The sequence below is a fragment of the Panthera uncia genome, chromosome X, assembly GCF_023721935.1.
Source record: "Panthera uncia isolate 11264 chromosome X, Puncia_PCG_1.0, whole genome shotgun sequence".
Classification (NCBI taxonomy): Eukaryota; Metazoa; Chordata; class Mammalia; order Carnivora; family Felidae; genus Panthera; species Panthera uncia.
The window spans coordinates 42,811,834-42,831,286 of record NC_064817.1 but is presented as its reverse complement, the minus strand read 5'-3'; the positions used below and the strand labels follow the sequence as shown (position 1 = coordinate 42,831,286).

General features: G+C 37.0%; 1 protein-coding gene across 1 annotated transcript; it reads right to left on the bottom strand.

Annotated features, from left to right (window-relative positions):
• Positions 1 to 16,431: 16,431 nt before the first annotated feature.
• Positions 16,432 to 18,699, bottom strand: LOC125931695 (V-type proton ATPase catalytic subunit A-like). Its single transcript, XM_049643863.1, has one exon. The coding sequence runs from the start codon at positions 18,623 to 18,625 to the stop codon at positions 16,769 to 16,771; it is 1,857 nt and encodes a 618-aa protein (XP_049499820.1). The 5' UTR covers positions 18,626 to 18,699; the 3' UTR covers positions 16,432 to 16,768.
• Positions 18,700 to 19,453: the final 754 nt, after the last annotated feature.

Genomic DNA, 19,453 nt, shown 5'->3' with positions numbered 1-19,453 from the left:
CCTGAAAATCTATTTTTTAAATTGTTTTTTGGAGAGAGAGAGAACAAGGGAAAGGCAGAGAGAGAGAGGGAGGCAGAGGATCCAAATTGGTCTCTGCACTGACAGTAGCTAGCCCAATGTGTGGCTCGAACTCACCAACTGTGAGATCATGACCTGAGCAGAAGTTGGATGCTTAACTGACTGAGCCACCCAGGCGCTCCCCATTTTTTAACCAGTATTTTAAAAAGAAAAGAAAGAGAGAGAGAGATAGAACACACAAGCGGGAAAGGGACACACACAAACACACACACACACACACACACACACACACACACACACACCAAAGCAGGCTCCAGGCTCTGAGCTGTCAGCACAGAGCCCAGCATGTGGCTTGAACTCATGAACCATGAGATCATGACCTGAGCTGAAGTTGGACGCTCAACTGACTGAGGCGCCTGGGCACCCCTCCTTAAAATCTATTTTGTCTGATTTTAATATAACCACTCCAATTCTGTGTTATTATTATTTTTTTTTTTTACTGTTTGCATAGTATATAATTTTCTGTCCATTTACTTTCACACATTTTGTGTCTTTGAATCAAAGTGTGTCTCTTGACAGGATAAGTTAGATCATGTTTTTTTAATCCATTTTGCCAGTCTCTGCATTATGATTGCTTTTTGTGCTCCATTTACACTTACTGTTATTACTTTTAAATGGGATTTATGTGTGCTATTCTTCTGTGTATGTCTTATGTCTTTTTTTATTTATCTATTCCTCCATTTATCCTGTTCTATATTAAATGGATATTTTCTAGTGTACCATATTAATTCTCTTCTTTGTTCTTTTACTATGATTTTGAATGATTTTACTAGTGTTTTCAGTGTTGATTACAATTAGCATCTTAATTTAAAGCAATGTTATTCACCCATCTTATGGTTGGCCTCCCTCTCTCTCTGTAACTTTTTTCCCCTTCCCCTCCCCCATGGTCTTCTGTTAAGTTTCTCAAGATCCACATATGAGTGAAAACTTATGGTATCTGTCTTTCTATGACTGAAAGTGGGTGATGGGCATTGAGGAGGGCACTTGTTGGGATGAGCACTGGGTGTTGTATGGAAGCCAATTTGACAACAAATTATATTAAAACAATGTTATTCAGATTAATATTAATTTAATTTCAATAGTATATAAAATCTTTTCTTCAATATATCTCTGTTTCCTACCCTCTCCTTTGGTTTTTATTTCAAACAAATTACATTTTCATGCATTATAGGCCCATCAACAAGTATTATAATTATTGCTTTATGCAGTTGTGTTTTACATTCATAGAATAAAAATATTATAAACAAAAATACATTTATACTGTCTTGTACATTTACCTATGCCATTACCTTCACTGGCGCCCTTTACTTCTTAATGTGAATTTGAGTTAGTGTCTAGTGTGTTTTTTTTTTTTTTAATTTGAGACTGATGGGCTCCCTTTAGTATTTTTTGTAGGACTCATCTGCTAGCAACAAATTCCCAGTTTTTGTTTACCTGAGAGTTTCTTAATGTGTCTTTCATTTATGAAAGATAGTTTTGCTGGACATAGAATTCTTGGTTGACAGTCTTTCTTTAACTACTTTAAATATGTCACCCCACTGTATTCTGCCTCCATGGTTCTTGATGAGGAGACAGCTGTTAATCCTGAGGATCTTTCATATGTGATGAGTCATTTTTCTTTCTTTTGCAACTTTTCTTGGCATTCTACAGTTTGAAAATGATATGGATAGTTTTGCATCTCTTTGACTTTATCCTATTTTGATTTGATTGAGTTTGTAGATGTGCAAATTAATGTTTTACATCAAATTTGGGGAGTTTTAGACAATTATTTCTTTAAATATTCTTTCTTCCCTCTTCTTTCTCCTCTGTTTCTTGGACTCCCATTATGTATGTGTTGGTATAGCTGATGATGTCCCACAGATTCCTGAGTCTCTGTTTACTATTCTTTTTTTTTTTTCTCTTCCTGATGGCTCACAATTGATCTATCCTCAAGTTTGCTGATTCTTTCTTCTGCCAGCTTAAATCTGGTATTGAGCCTTTCAGTGAATTTTGTTTAATTTATTGTACTTTTCACCTCCAGCATTTATATTTGAGCCTTTTAAATTGTATTATTTATTTATTTATTTATTTATTATTTATAATATAATTTATTTTCAAATTGGTTTCCATACAACACCCTGTGCTCATCCCAAAGAAGTGCCCTACTCCATGCCCATCACCCACTTTCTCCTCTCCCTTCCACCACCCATCAACCCTCAATTTGTTCTCAGTCCTTAAGAGTCTCTTATGGTTTGGCTCTATCCCTCTCTGTAACTTTTTTTTCCTTTCCCCTCCCCCATGGTCTAAGTGAAATAAGTCAGGCAGAGAAAGACAGATAGTGTATGTTTTCACTCATATGTGGATCTTACATTATTTTTATCTTTTTATTATTATTCAATATTTTGGTGAAACATGGTTGTCATACTTTCTTTGAATTTTTAACCATGTGTTCGTTGAACATATTAATAATAAATTATTTAAAGTCTTTGTCTAATTCATTGAAACTACACAGTGTATAAAAAAATAAAGTCTTTGTCTACTAAGTTCAACATCTGGTCCCCCTCAGGGAGATTTTCTGTTGTTTTCCCCTGTGTATATGGTATACTTTTTTTGTTTCTTTACTTTTAATATAATTTATTGTTGTAGACTGGACACTATGGTAACAGCTCTGGTATCAGATCACTGCTTTCCAGTTTTTTTTAAAAAAATATTTTTATCTTTCTGCTGTTTATTTCTGAGGTGCAAAAGGAGAGGATATAGGAATAGCCTTGTTAAAACACCACAGTTCCTGCTGTCTTAATGAGGTTCAATAGTTTCTTTTGGATAAATGATTTTGTTTGTTCTGAGGGGTTGGCTAATTTCCAGAGTTCTAAAATTATTGGTTGACTTTAGCTATTTTTCCAGGAATTTCTTTGTTCCTGTGGAAGGATGGGTTCACCGTGGTCCTTACTTTACCATGAAGGATGTTGATCTAGCATCAGTAAATATTTAAAAAAATTAAAATATAATGAAATATGATAGTAAGTATTGGTGCATTGCTTTCAGTAAAGTTAGGTATTGTTTTATGAAGTTTTTTTTAAAAAATTAACATTTTTATTTATTTTTGAGAGACAGAGAGAGACCGAGTGTGAGCAGAAGGCAGAAAGAGAGGGAGACACAGAATCCAAAGCAGGCTCCAGGTTCTGAGCTGTCAGCACAGACCCTGATGTGGGGCTCAAACCCATGAACCGTGAGACCATGACCTGAGCCGAAGTTGGATGCTTAACTGACTGAGCCACCCAGGCGCCCCAGTTTTATGAAGCTTTTAATTCCAAATGTGTATATTATTGCTCTGTAATGTAAAATGTACTTTTTACTGTGGTTCCTAATTTTTAAAAAGCCAATATAACAATGTTATATTATACAAAGCTAAACATGCATCAGAATCACTTGGATGGCTAGTTAAAATACATATTTCTGGGCTCCATTTCATTGTTTCTGATTCAGTACATTGGGGGGGGTGAGAATTGGCATTTTTAAATCAAGTTTCATATTATGCTGCTGCTGCTGCTGCTCTGAGAACCATACTTTGAGATTCAATGCATACGACCAATAGTTTTCAATCTTGGTTGAAAATCAGAATTACCTATGAAAGTTTTAAAATATGAGGATGTCTAATCCCTACCCCAGACTAATTGAATTCCAATCTCTAGAATTGGGGCATAGCATTTCTGATGTACATAAGGAGTTGAGATCTCTGTACTAGATTGTGACTTTTTTTGAAGGCAGGACTGAGTCTTTTGTCTTTATTCATGGTCTGACCTTATATAGGTATTCAAAATATGTTGAATGAATTGTTTTCAAATGATTCTAGAGTTTGATAACAGTGGAGGACAAATTACCCTTGGATGAGAAAAGGTTTTAAAGATAAAAGGGGCAGACAGGGCTGGTGCTTTTCCAAATGAAGAATGCTGCCTCCACCCCCTCCTGTATCCCACATACAAAGAGGAGTTTCAGGATTGTGTGGGACTTATGTCTATCAGAAATTATTACTCAATGCAGGAGGAGTATAGAAAACCTAAGTCCAAACATTGTTGGTGATATCTCTTCAGCATAGGCACAGAGAAGAGTCCATCCTGGATTTCCTTCCCATGGAACTTTAGAGAAGGGCTGGTTTCATCCATGGCCTATTTTTATCTACCTCAGTATTTCCTACTCCCCAGTTTCCTTCTGAAAGGAGCACTGGTAATGGCGAAGACTGCTGAGTTTCTGAAAATCAGACTCCAGGTGAGCAAATTTTCCCTCTGGCTTTCCTCATATTCAGCCTTGGTACCTCAGTTTAACCTCAGCTATTTTCTGTAGCCTGTCTTTCCTGTAGAGTCTCCATAACCCAGCTCTGTATCTCAGGCACCTAGTCTCATCCTGTTACATAGTCACTATTTATGAGTTAATTTCTAGATTCTTCCTAACAGTGATGTTACTATGTTAGCCAAGTGTGTTTTCTGTTTTTAGCTCTATGTATCTTTATGACATAGCTGGGAAAATGAACACTATAAGGTAAGCCTCCTGACAGAGCAGTATGCTTTTCCCACTGTGTTGCCTCTTCTTATGACTTTTCCCTTTATGAATGAGGGACATTAAGAGACTGTAACCCCTTTCCTGCCTATCCACTATTCACTAATACAGAAGCTTTTGACCTTCATTATGTAGTCAAGCTATGGGATTTTACCTATTGTTTTAGGACAGGGCAAAGTTCCAGGATGTGGCTCTTCATCTCAAAGAGAAAGAAATGAGTCAACGTAACCACTTCCAGAGGACTCTTTATGGGAATATAAGACTGGAAAATTATGAAAACATAGTCTTACTTAGTAAGACTGCCCTGTGTTTTATTTTAAGATTAGGAATAGTCTACCTTTTTCTGTGTTTATTTCTTTTTCCTTATCTACCTTTCATTATTAATTTACCCATTCAGTATAGATTGAGTGCCTACCACATGCAAGGCAGTGTTCTAGGTTTGGGAGATATTAATCACCATATCTGAAATAGCATCCCCATAATCCTCTACTCCCTTTCCTGGGTTTATTTTTTTCTTCAAAAGGTATTGCTGACTTACATTTGTTTGTTCATTTGTTACTGTCTGTATCCCAGACTAGAAGAAGTCCCATGAAAATAGAGACTCTGTTTAATCAATGCATCCCAGATACATAGAATAATATGTAAGACACAGTAGATCCTCAAAAAAAAATGTTGACTGAATTCTGATGTAAAAGGCATTATCCTTGTCATTGATATGTTTGTCCTCAAGAAGCTCACAGTCTATAAGTGAGACAGGCAAAAATCACTGAAATACTTGTACTTGCCTTAGTATACTAGTCTCTTTCATACCAGCTGTCTTGCTGCTTTCTACTCATCCTTCAAGTTTCAGCATTTTATGTCTGCCTCCTTTCCATACATTCAACTAACGTTTCCTGACTGCCTGCACTCTTTCAGGAATGGTCATATTTGCTAGGGGACGGGAGAATGCTAGCAAGAATAAAAACATTCTGATCTCTGCCCCACAAGCGCTTGATTTAGAGAGGCATAAAGACAAAGACAGTATTATGTGATACACACGGTGATAAGGGGAAGCACCTGGTCCTGTGGAAGCCACTGCATGAAACCCATCCTATGGAATTACAGAGAAACTTCCTGGAAAATTAAATGTTTGAGCTAAATTTTAAAGGGATGGATTCATTGATTCAAGCTTATCTATTAAATATTGATTGAGCACTTACTCTGTACCAAGCACTGTTCTAAGTGCTGAAATAAAAACAGATACAAATCTTACCCATCTAAAGCATAATTTCTAGTGAAGGATGAGGTGGAATTAGCAAGATCAGGGAAGAAAATCAGTTCCAGCAGAAGGAGCAATATGACTAAAGACCTGGAAGCTAACAAAAGCAAGGTTTGTTAAGAAGCTTCAAGTATCAAATAGTTTAGTGTGTCTGGAATGGAGTGGACAGAGCCAGAGTGGTGAGAGTTAATGCTCTAAAGGGCACCAGAGACAAGTCATGCATGATTATTTATGCTTTCTAAAGAGTCTTTATCCCAAGTGTAGGGGAGAGTCAGTAAGTGTAGAAAAATGACATTTTTATCTCGGGAGGCTTCCCTAACCACATTTCTTCTCCTGTCTACAATCTGAGTTAGATCTTCCCTTTTGTCTCAATACCTCCCTGTGATCACCCTATCATAGCATTATAGGCATTAAATACAACTTGTTATTTGGAAATATAACACATATACAGGAGGATGTATGAAACATAATGTATATGGTATAATGGATAATTATAAAATAAGCATCAAAATAACCACTACCTAGTCAGGGATATAATATTTCCAATACCTCTGGAGTCCCTAATGTGCTTCTTGCTTTTCAATATCCTCTTACTTCCCTCCAAAGGTAATGATTATCCAAAAGGGGAGAATTAACCCTTTATCATATGACAATTTTTGACTTAAACTCAACTTAAACTTGTGTCTTATATTAGTATAGACACCCCTACTCTCTTTTAGTTACCATTTGAATGGAATATCTTTTTCCATCTCTTCGCTTTCAGTCTGTGTGTGTCCTTAAATATAAAGTGAGTCTCTTATAAAATTGACAGTTAAGTCAGAGTTAGCCACAAATATTGGGCAGTTATAAGCAGCCTTAAAAGGAAAGGAGGTTGGGTTAATAAGGAGGACTAGGGGCGCCTGGGTGGCGCAGTCGGTTAAGCGTCCGACTTCAGCCAGGTCACGATCTCGCGGTCCGTGAGTTCGAGCCCCGCGTCAGGCTCTGGGCTGATGGCTCGGAGCCTGGAGCCTGTTTCCGATTCTGTGTCTCCCTCTCTCTCTGCCCCTCCCCCGTTCATGCTCTGTCTCTCTCTGTCCCAAAAATAAATAAAAAATGTTGAAAAAAAAATTAAAAAAAAAAAAGGAGGACTAAAACATCTTGTGATACTATGTTTGGTAATCTGAATAATGGCCTCCCAAAGATATCTACATCCTAATGTCTAGAACCTGTGAATATTACCTTATATGGCAAAAGAGACTTTGCAGAGTTGATTCAGTTAAGGTTCTGAGGATGAGGAGATTATCCTGGATTATCCAGGTGAGACTGATGTAATCACAAAGATCCTTATAATTTACATAAACATTTTTATAGTGATAAAAGTATATTTTAAGGTGATAACAACTTAACTTCAATTGCATAAAAAAATTGTACAGTTTTACTCCCTCCCCACACTTTGTAACTGATGTCAGAATTATTTCTTATATTTGGTATTCATCAATAAATTTTTATGGTTATGGTTATTTGTTATATTTTTGTCCTTAAACTTTTATTCTAGGGTTAAAAGTATAATTACATATACATATATGTGTAATTACATACATATATATAAATACATAATTATAGTATTACATTATTCTGTATTTGTCTATATATTAACCATTATCATTGATAATATCATTATCATATTTTTATATGCTTTAATGTTGCTCTTTGGTTCTTTTTTATTTTTATTTTTTTTGTTTTTTATTTTTTATTATTTTTTTAGATTTTTTAAAATATGAAATGTATTGTCAAATTGGTTTCCATACAACACCCAGTGCTCGTCCCAACAGGTGCCCTCCTCAATGCCCATCACCACCACCCCCCTTACCCCCCATCAACCCTTAGTTTATTCCCAGTTTTTAGGAGTCTCTTATGCTTTGGATCCCTCCCTCTCTAACTTTTTTTTTCCTTCCCCTCCCCCATGGTCTTCTGTTAAGTTTCTCAGGATCCACATAAGAGTGAAAACAGTTGGTATCTGTCTTTGTATGACTTATTTCACTTAGCATGACACTCTACAATTCCATCCGCATTGCTACAAAAGGCCATATTTCATTCTTTCTCATTGCCAAGTAGTATTCCATTGTATATATAAATCACAACTTCTTTATCCATTCATCAGTTGATGGACATTTAGGCTCTTTCCACAATTTGGCTATTGTTGAAAGTGCTGCTATAAACATTGGGGCACAAGTGCCCCTATGCATCAGCACTCCTGCATCCCTTGGGTAAATTCCTAGTAGTGCTATTGCTGGGTCATAGGGTAGATCTATTTTTAATTTTTTGAGGAAACTCCACACCACTTTCCAGAGTGGCTGCACCAGTTTGCATTCCCACCAACAGTGCAAGAGGGTTCCCATTTCTCCACATCCTCGCCAGCATCTACAGTCTCCTGATTTGTTCATTTTAGCCACTCTGACGGGCATAAGGTGGTATCTGAGTGTGGTTTTGATTTGTATTTCTCTGATCAGGAGTGACGTTGAGCATCTTTTCATGTGTCTGTTGGCCATCTGGATGTCTTCTTTAGAAATGTGACTATTCATGTCTCTGCCCATTTCTTCACTGGATTGTTTGTTTTTTGGGTGTGGAGTTTGGTGAGCTCTTTATAGACTTTGGATACTAGCCCTTTGTCTGATATGTCATTTGCAAATATCTTTTCCCATTCTGTCAGTTACCTTTTAGTTTGGTTGATTGTTTACTTTGCAGTGCAGAAGCTTTTGATCTTGATGAGGTCCCAATAGTTCATTTTTGCTTTTAATTCCCTTGCTTTTGGAGATGTGTCAAGTAAGAAATTTCTGGGGCTGAGGTCAGAGAGGTTTTTTCCTGCTTTCTCCTCTAGGGTTTGGATGGTTTCCTGTCTCACATTCAGGTCCTTCATCCATTTTGAGTTATTTTTGTGAATGGTGTAAGAAAGTGGTCTAGTTTCATTCTTCTGCATATGGCTGTCCAGTTCACCCAGCACCATTTCTTAAAGAGACTGTCTTTTTTTCCATTAGCTATTCTTTCCTGCTTTGTCAAAGATTAGTTGGCCATAAATTTAGTGTCCTTTTTTAAAGTTTATTTATTTTGGGGGAGAGAGAGAGAGAGAATCCCAAGAATCAGAAGCAGGCTCTGCATTGTCATTGTGGAGCTCAAACCCACAAATGAACTGTGAGATCATGACCTGAGCTGAAATAAAGAGTCCTACGCTCAAGACGCCCCATGTTCTTTAGTGTCCTTTTCTTTAAACTTGAAGAATTTCCTTTAGTACTCTTGTAAGGCCAGAGTGAAAAGGTGATGTGCAGAAGGGGAGAAAATATTTGCAAAGCATGTATCTGCTAAGATATTAATATTCAGCAAATATAAAGAATTCCTATAACTCAACAATAACAAAAAATCAAAACAAATTAAAAACTAGGCAAAGCACTTGTGTAGACATTTCTGCAAAGAAGATATATAGATGGCCAATTAGTACATGAAAAGATGCTCAACATCATTAATCAGTAGGTAAGTGTAAATCAAAACCAAAATGAGATACAATAGCATAACCATTAGGATAGCTATTAACAAATAAGTAAATAAAACAAAAAAAATGAGTTTTATTGAGGATGTGGACAGATTGGAACCCTGTGCTGTGTCATTGGGAATGCACAATGGTGCAGTTGATGTGGAAAACCTTATGACAGTTGCTAAAAAATAATAGAATTACCTTATGATTCAGCAATTCCATTACTGGATGCAGGGACTTGAACAGATACTTGAGAAACTGTTCATAACAGGTTTATACACAATAGCCAAAAGGTGGTAACAATACAAATGTACATGACAGACGTATGGATAGACATACTGTGGTATATTTATATAGTATAATATTATTCAGCCTTAAAAAGAAATGAAATCTGACAAATGCTACAACATGATGAACCTTTAAGATATTATGGTAAGTGAAGTAAGCCAGATACAAAGGGACACATATTATAAGATTTCAGTTATATGAAGTATCTAGAGTAGTCATATTCATAGAGACAGAGTGGTGGTTGTCAGGGCTGAATGAAAGAATGGTGAATTTTTGTTTTTGTTTTTGTTTTTTAATGGATACAGAGTTTCAGTTTGAGAAGATAAAAAAGTTATGGAAATGGATGGTGGTGATGGTTGCAGAGCATTGTAAATGTAATTAATGCCACGGAACTGTATACTCAAAGTGGTTTAAATGATTATATATCTATACATCTATATCTATTTATGTAATATTTCACTTGACTATCATCTCTAATCACAGCTACTTCTCCAAAAGTAATAGCTTAGTTTATCTAAGTCTTTATCTTAGTCTTTTTTAATTTTTATTTTATTTATTTTTTAAATTTACATCCAAGTTAGCATATAGTGCAACAATGATTTCAGGAGTAGATTCCTTAATGCCCTTTACTCATTTAGCCCGTCCACCCTCCCACAACCCCTCCAGTAACCTTCTGTTTGTTCTCCATATTTAAGAGTGTCTTATGTTTTGTCCCCCTCCCTGACTTCTATTATTTTTGCTTCCCTTCCCTTATGTTCATCTGTTTTGTATCTTAAAGTCCTCATATGAACAAGGTCATCTATTTGTCTTTCTCTGACTTACTTCACTTAGCATAGTACAATCTAGTTCTATCCATGTGGTTGCAAATGGCAACATTTCATTTTTTTGGTCATGGAGTAATATACCAATATATATATACCAATATATATATATATATATATATATATATATATATATATATATACACACCACATCTTCTTTATCCATTCATCAGTTGATGGACATTTGGGCTTTTTCCATACTTTGGCTATTGTCAATAGTGTTACTATAAACATTGGGTGCATGTTTCCCTTCAAAACAGCACTCCTGTATCATTTGGATAAATATCTAGTAGTGCAGTTGCTGGGCCATAGGGTAGTTCTACTTTTAATTTTTTAGGGAAACTACATACTGTTTTCCAAAGTGGCTGCACCCGTTTGCATTTCCACCAACAGTGAAAATGTTTTCCCCTTTCTCCACGTCCTCGCCAACACCTGTTGTTTCCTGAGATGTTAATTTTAGCCATTCTGACAGGTGTGAAGTGGTATCTCATTGTGGTTTTGATTTGTATTTCCCTGATGATGAGGGATGTTGAGCATTTTTTCATGTGTTTGTTAGCCATCTGGATGTATTCTGTATAAAAGTGTTTATTCATGTCTTTTGCCCATTTCTTCACTGGATTATTTGTTTTTTGGGTGTTGAGTTTCATAAGTTCTTTATAGATCTTGGATACTAACCCTTTATCTGGTATGCCATTTGCAAATATCTTTTCCCATTCCGTTGGTTGCTTTTTAGTTTGATGATTGTTTCCTTCACTGTGCAGAAGCTTTTTTATTTTGATGAGGTCCCAATAATTCATTTTTGCTTTTGTTTCCCTTACCTCTGGAGACGTGTTGAGTAAGAAGTTGCTGCGGCCAAGGTCAAAGGGAGTTTTGCCTGCTTTCTCCTCAAGGATTTCGATGACTTCCTGCCTTACATTTAGGTCTATCATCCATTTTGAGTTTACTTTTGTGTATGGCATAAGAAAGTGGTCCAGGTTCATTTTTCTGTATGTCGCTGTCCAATTTTCCCATCACCACTTGCCGAAGAGACTGTCTTTATTCCGTTGGATATTCTTTCCTGCTGTGTCAAAGGTTAGTTAGCTATACGTTTGTGGGACCATTTCTGGGCTCTCTATTCTGTTTCATTGATCTGAGTGTCATTTTTGTGCCAGTATCATACTGTCTTGATGATTACAGCTTTGTAACACAGCTTGAAGTCTGGGATTGTGATGCCTTCTGCTTTGGTTTTCTTTTTCAAGATTGCTTTGGCTATTCAGAGTCTTTTCTGGTTTCATACAAATTATAGGATTGTCTGTTGTAGCTCTGTGAAGAATGCTGGTGCTATTTTGATAGGGATTGCATTGAATATGTATATTGCTTTGGGTAGTATCAACATTTTAACAATATTTGTTCTTCCTATCCAGGAGCATGGAATCTTTTTCCATTTTTTTGTGTCTTCTTCAATTTCTTTCATAAGCTTTCTAGAGTTTTCAGTGTATAGATTTTTCACCTCTTTGGTTATATTTATTGCTAGGTATTTTAGGGGTTTTGGTGCAATTGTAAATGGGATCGATTCCTTGATTTCTCTTTCTGTTGCTTCATTGTTGGTGTACAGGGGTGCAACTGATTTCTGTGCATTGATTTTATATATCCTGTGACTTTGCTGAATTCATGGATCAGTTTCTAGCAATACCTTGATTCCAGAACCAGACAAAGACCCCAATAAAAAGGAAAACTATAGACCAATTTCCCTGATGAAGATGGATGCAAAAATCCTCAACAAGATATTAATCAATCAGATCCAACAATACATTACAAAAATTATTCACCATGACCAAGTGGAATTTATACCTGGAATGCAGGGCTGGTTCAATATCTGCAAAACAATCAATGTGATTCATCATCAATTAAAGAAAGGACAAGAACCACATGATCCTCTCAATAGATACAGAGAAAGCATTTGACAAAATACAGCATCCTTTCTTAATAAAAACCCTCAAGAAAGTAGGGATAGAAGGATCATACCTCGAGATCACAAAAGCCATATATGAATGACCCAACACTAATATTATCCTCAATGGGGAAAAACTGAGAGCTTTCCCCCTAAGGTCAGGAACAAGACAGGGATGGCCACTCTTGCCATTGTTATTCAACATTTATTGAGGGGCCCCTGGGTGGCTCAGTCGATTAAGCATGTGACTTCAGCTCAGGTCATGATCTCATGGTTCATGGGTTTGAGCCCCGCATCAGGTTCTGTGCTGACAGCTCAGAGCCTGAACCCTGCTTTGGATTCTGTGTCTCCTTCTCTGTCTGCTCCTCCCCCACTCATGCTCTGTCTCTCTTTCTCAAAAATAAATAAACATTAAAAAGATTTTTAAGAAGCCATGTATTAGAAGTCTTAGCCTCAGCAATCAGACAACACAAAGAAATAAAAGGCATCCAAATTGGCCAGGAGGAGGTCAAACTTTCACTCTTTGCAGATGACATGATACTCTATCCTAGTCTTTTAAACCATTCCCAATATTCCATAGTGAAGTTATACCATAATTTGTTTTAAAATTCCTTAATAATATTTTTAAAAACTGTTTCACTGTTTCAAATTAATGCTGCAGTGAAAGTATTCTTATATATATATTCCTGTATATTAGGTGACATGTTTCTGTAGGCTAAAAACCAACAAATGGAATAACCAAGTTACATTATAAGAATGTTTTAAATTTTGATATGTGTTGCTCAGTCACACTCCAGAACAGTTTTCCCAGTAAGTAAGAATGCACATTTTTCCATAACTTCACCCAAACGATATATTATCAATCTTTTGTAGTATTTTCTACTCTTGTGGACATTAGAAAATGATATCTCATTATTGGGTTAATTTAGATTTCCCTTCTAATTAGTGAGGTTAATTCTTTGCTCAGATATTTGTTGGATTTTCTTTTCATATTGTTTACCTACATGTATATAGGATTGTTTCTTTTTTTATTGTACAAGTATTTTATTTAATTTTTATGTTAATCCTGAGTCATATATGTTGCAGATATTTTCTTCTGGTATGTCAGTTATCTTTTTTATTTATTTATTTATTTATTTATTTATTTATTTTTAATTTTTTTTTTCAACGTTTTTTATTTATTTTTGGGACAGAGAGAGACAGAGCATGAACGGGGGAGGGGCAGAGAGAGAGGGAGACACAGAATCGGAAACAGGCTCCAGGCTCCGAGCCATCAGCCCAGAGCCTGACGCGGGGCTCGAACTCACGGACCGCGAGATCGTGACCTGGCTGAAGCCGGACGCTTAACCGACTGCGCCACCCAGGCGCCCGAGTTATCTTTTTTAAAAAGCACTATTGAAATATAGTTTGTATACCTTATGATTCATCAATTTAAAGTATAAAGTTCAGTGGCTTTTAGTATATTCACAGAGTTGTACGGAAATCACTACAATCTATTTTAGAATATTTTTATTACTCAACAAAAAACTCTTCATCAATTAGACATCACTGCCCAACACCCAATCCTCGCTAGAATTCAGTAATTCTACACTCAGATAGTAATTTACCCTCTGTTTCCATAGATTTGTCCATTTTAGACATTTAATAAAATGGAACCATACAATAAATGTCCTTTGTGATTGACTTATTTCACTTAGAATGTTTATGTTCATTCATGTTATAGCATCTCTGACTACTTCGTTAATTTTTATTGCCAAAAATATCCATTTGTATTGATATATCACATTTTATTCATCCCCTCATTAGTTGATTGATGTCTGTGATGTTTCCACTTTTTGGCTTTTGTGAATAGTGCTGTTCTGAACATTCCTCACATATGAATATTTATGTACAAGTTTTTGCATACATATACTTTCATTAGTTTTGAGCATATACATAGGGGTGGAATTGTTAGATCATATGCTAACTTTATATTTAACACTCTGAGGGACTAAGATACCACTTTTTAAAGCAACTGCATCATTTTATATTTTCACCATTAGTTTATGATGGTTTACATTTTTCACATTTCCAACATTGTTATTATTTTTCTTTTTTTTTTAATTTAAATCCACTTTTTATTCTTTCATAGATTTTAACAATTATACACAACTTTTAACATAAAGATAGTGAAATCTCAAGGATAAGGAGGCAATATATATGGCCTCTTCTATTCGTTCTTCAGGATGGAAGGAAATTTCCAAAGGGTACAATGTGTGAGATTTAACACTGGAAAAATACATATGAAACTTGTTTAACTGGCTCCACTTAGGACCAGGCATAGCACAATAAATATAGAACTGCATCATCTTTTTAAAAGATTGTTGTAATTTTAACACGTTCTTACTAAAGAAATACGATCAGTGACCAGTTTGAAGTTCTACAACATACAGATGAAGGGACACTTACAATGAGTATCAGAGCATCTTCTGTCTCTAGCATCTTCACACCCATACATCGTCATTCTTCAAAGGGAGTAAGAATTACATTGCAAACTCAGAATGACAAAAAACAAACTTGGTCAAACTTTCTTCATCATATCACTCATTACTATCATAATCCTGGTTTGCTGGTAGATTTAAGGTAGGAATAGAACATTTTTGAAATCCTTTTCAATTCCACTGGTCTTCGGGCCTCTGGGTGGGAGGCCATATTGGAAGCAAACTGATTAAGCAGCACCATTAAGTCCACATCTCAACGAATCATTGCATAATTTTTATATTTTCCAATATTTGGAAAAGTTAAAAAAAAAAGCTACATATGGAAGAATATCTATCCTGAACAGCAAACCACTGTAAAAACATGCAGTCTGCAAGACTGAAACAAACCACTGCTGAATTCTCTACTTTCCTTGACGGACCAAAGGAAATACATGACCTAAAAATTTAAATAATAATATACTGAGGCATAAAATAAATACTTTACTTATGCTATTACATTTGGGTATTTGAGGTTGTTAGGCATGTTCACATGCCCTTTCCTCTTCCTAAAGAGGAAGCAATGGTGCCAGCACTATTGGTCAGAAAGAATTAATGAGAAACTGTTGCTCTCAGAGCTGTTCTGCAGTGTGCCTTACACAAAGACAGAAATTATTACTTTAAAACATATACTTAAAAGACAGGATGAAATTATCTTTTTTTCACGTGACCCAGATTCTGTTATTAGCAAATAAAAGAATTAATTTCATCCTTATTAAACCGGATGAAAACTGCTATGCTATTGTTACAGATATTCTGAAAAGTCTTTTGAGCCAGTAAGCTGTCAAACTGGTTGTTCAAAAGTTCACTGAGCAAACAAACATGCAAACACATGACACACATCATTATCTTGCAAAAATGTAATGCCACTCTGGCCCCAAGAATCACTACAGTCCAGCTGGTCCTTAATGGTGCAAACAGCCTTAACCACTACTGAATATCTTCTCTGTGGCATTTTACTGCCCATCACACTGCCACATGATTCTTAGAAGCTTCAGCTTCTAAGATGTTTGAGGAAAAGAAAAAGGACACGAAGTGGATCAAGTTCCCCGTGATTGTTTTAAATGTGATTTTAAAAAGACTTTCCTAGTAATGTAGTAGGGTAGTCCTTGATACTGCATTTTTCATACTGAAATAAAATATGCTTTAACAAGATGATGTTTAAGTTTGACCACCTGGCTCCTTTTCCACTTTTTTAGAGGGTACTGATTCATATACTGTGCTGAGTCCCACAAATGCCTGTTTTAAAAACAGTAGAGTTCCCAACAGTTTCCTATAAACATTCCTGATTTATACTGGGGGAGGCAATGCATAATTGGAACATTAATCATTCATGATTTTAAAAAAGTAATTATATCCTGCAAAGCAGCTACTTAGCAAAATGCTAAGCTGCAAATAACCTTACCACATAGATATTGAGTCATTTCACAAAGTACCCGTCAAAACGTGTAGAAATCTGGCCTTCCGCTCCAGATCTATTGCAAAGAGAGTACATGCAATAGTCCCATTTACAATTTAATGGTGATGAGGCAAGGGCAAACCTAGGACAAGGAGGCATGTCACCCTACATATGAGTTTACAGTAGTGTAGCCATTATATATCATATTTACTACATTCACCATTCGGAGAAAGGATCAGGGAGGCCCTTCAAACACTGGAACAAAGGAATGTTTGTTTCATAGAAGACCCACCAGATAAACAGGGGAACAAGCGATAACACACATAGGTACTAGTCTCAAAGCTGCACAACAAAGAAGCAAAGGGTTTGGAGATGAGAAATTCAGGAAACTATACACAGAGGAGAGACTGCTGAGGAAAAGAAGGAAAGAAATCACAGTTCTAATCTTCGAGGCTACGGAATGCGTTCTGCATGTCTTCAAGAAGTTGTGCGTAGTCAGCCTTGATCTTTGCTTCACCGTCTTTTACCGGATCCTTGAATTTCATGGAGGAAAGTTTATAGAGGATCTCCCCCATGTGCTCACGGATAATGGACCATGTGATTTTATTGTCACTCTGTGCAGTGGTTTCAACAGCTCTACGGGCCATATCATAAAATGCAATCATGTTGGACAGCATCCCTACTGTCTTGTAGAATGGGCAGAACCTGTCATAAGGAGTATACCCATTTTGTTGTAAGAAATCATCTTTGATAAGTTTTGCTACTTCCAGAGTGATTTTATCTGTTTCTGCTAGAGAAGCCTTTCCGACAAGTTGTACAATTTCTGCCAGGTCTTCTTCTTCCTGCAGAATCTCCTTAGCTTTGGTCCTCAGAGGAACAAATTCTGCGAAGTGTTTGTCATAGTACTCGTCCAACGCACGCATGTACTTGCTATAGCTGATTAGCCAGTTGACAGAGGGGAAATGCTTACGTTGAGCTAGTTTCTTATCTAAGCCCCAAAACACCTGAACAATACCAAGAGTAGCGGTTGTAACTGGATCAGAAAAATCACCACCAGGTGGAGAAACCGCTCCTACAATGCTGACACTTCCTTCTCTTTCAGGATTTCCAAGACATTTCACCCTGCCTGCTCGCTCATAGAAAGAGGCCAGACGGGCACCAAGGTATGCAGGATATCCACTATCTGCAGGCATTTCAGCTAAGCGACCAGAGATTTCTCTAAGGGCCTCCGCCCATCTAGAGGTAGAGTCAGCCATCATACTGACGTGATAACCCATGTCACGGAAATATTCTGACAGCGTAATTCCAGTATAAATAGAAGCTTCTCTAGCAGCAACAGGCATATTGGAGGTATTGGCTACCAAAGCTGTCCTCTTCATAATTGATTCCACCTTACCATCGACTTCCATCGTGAGCTCTGGGAAGTCCCGGAGGACTTCAGACATCTCATTTCCTCGTTCACCACATCCTACATAGATGATCACATCACTATTGGAATACTTGGATAGAGACTGCGATATCACTGTCTTTCCACAGCCGAAAGCCCCCGGGATTGCAGTAGTTCCTCCCTGTACACATGGAAAAAGGGCATCAAGGACCCTCTGGCCAGTCAACAAGGGATGATTAGCTGGCAGCTTCTCAGTGACAGGCCGAACTTGACGTACAGGCCACACTTGGACCATGCTAAACTTTTGCTTTATACCTTCAAATTCAAGTTCCAAGACAACATCTGAGGTATCATAATTTCCAGGTGGAGCAATGTAAGTTACAGTTCCTCTGTTTCGCGGGGGTAACATGATTTTGTGTTTGATGAGTGAGTTCTCATTGACAATTCCATAAATATCTCCACCAGTGATGTGACTACCAACCCGCAGGTTTTTGCAAGGTGTAAAATCCCATTTGACATCTCTGCTAAGAGCAGACACATTTACTCCTCCGGGAATGTAGATACTTTGGGTCTGACTGCTGATATCTGACAAAGGTCTCTGAATGCCATCAAAAATAGCTCCCATGATGCCAGGCCCAAGCTCTACTGAGAGGGGTTTACCAGTTCGGAGTACAGGATCTCCAACAGACACACCCAAGGTTTCTTCATACACCTGGATAGTAGCCATGTCACCCTCCAGTCGGATAATCTCTCCAACCAACTCACTGTGGCCCACTCTCACCAGCTCATACATGGCTGCACCTGCCATGTCACAGGCTGTAACCACAGGTCCTGAGACCCCATGCACATAACCAAATGTGCTTTCTTTATCTTCATCAAGTATTTTGGGTAGCTTGGAGAAATCCATCATGTTAATTTACCTGCCCGGGCGCGAGGTGCAGAAGCAGTACCGATCACGGAGCAGAGGTTATTTTTCTTATTATAGTCATCCTCATGGGTGTGAAATGGTATCTCATTGTGGTTGTGATTCACATTTTCCTGATGGCTAATGAAGTTGAGCATTTTTTCATGTGGTTAGTGTCAATATATTCTTTGAAGAACAACTTATCCAGATTCTTGCCTATTTTTATATTGGATTATTTGACTTTTTTGTTTAATTGTAATAGTTCTTTATGTATTTTTTATTAAAAATTTTTTAACATTTATTCATTTTTGAAAGGCAGAGAGAGACAGAGCGCGAATGGGGGAGTGGCAGAGAGAGAGGAAGACACAGAAACAGAAGCAGGCTCCAGACTGAGCTATCAGCACAGAGCCCAACACAGGGCTCGAACTCACGGACCACGAGATCATGACCTGAGATGAAGTCGGCCACTTAACTGACTGAGCCACCCAGGCACCCCTAGTTCTTTATATTTTTTGATACCAGTCTTTTTCAGAAATGTGATTTTCAAGTATTTTTCCTATTCTGTGCATTATCTTTGTACATCCTTTATTGATGGTATCTTTTGATGCACAAAACTTGTTAATTTTAATGATATCAAATTTATTTTTTCTTCAGTTGTGCTTTTGATGTCATGTCCAAGAAACCATTGCCTAATCTAAGATCAAGGAAATTTGTACCATTGTTTTCTTCTGAGAGTTTTATAGTTTAGCTCTTACATTTAGGTCTTTAATCCTTTTGGGGGTCAAATTTTTGTATGTGATGTGAAGTAGGAGTCCAGCACATTATTGTGCATGC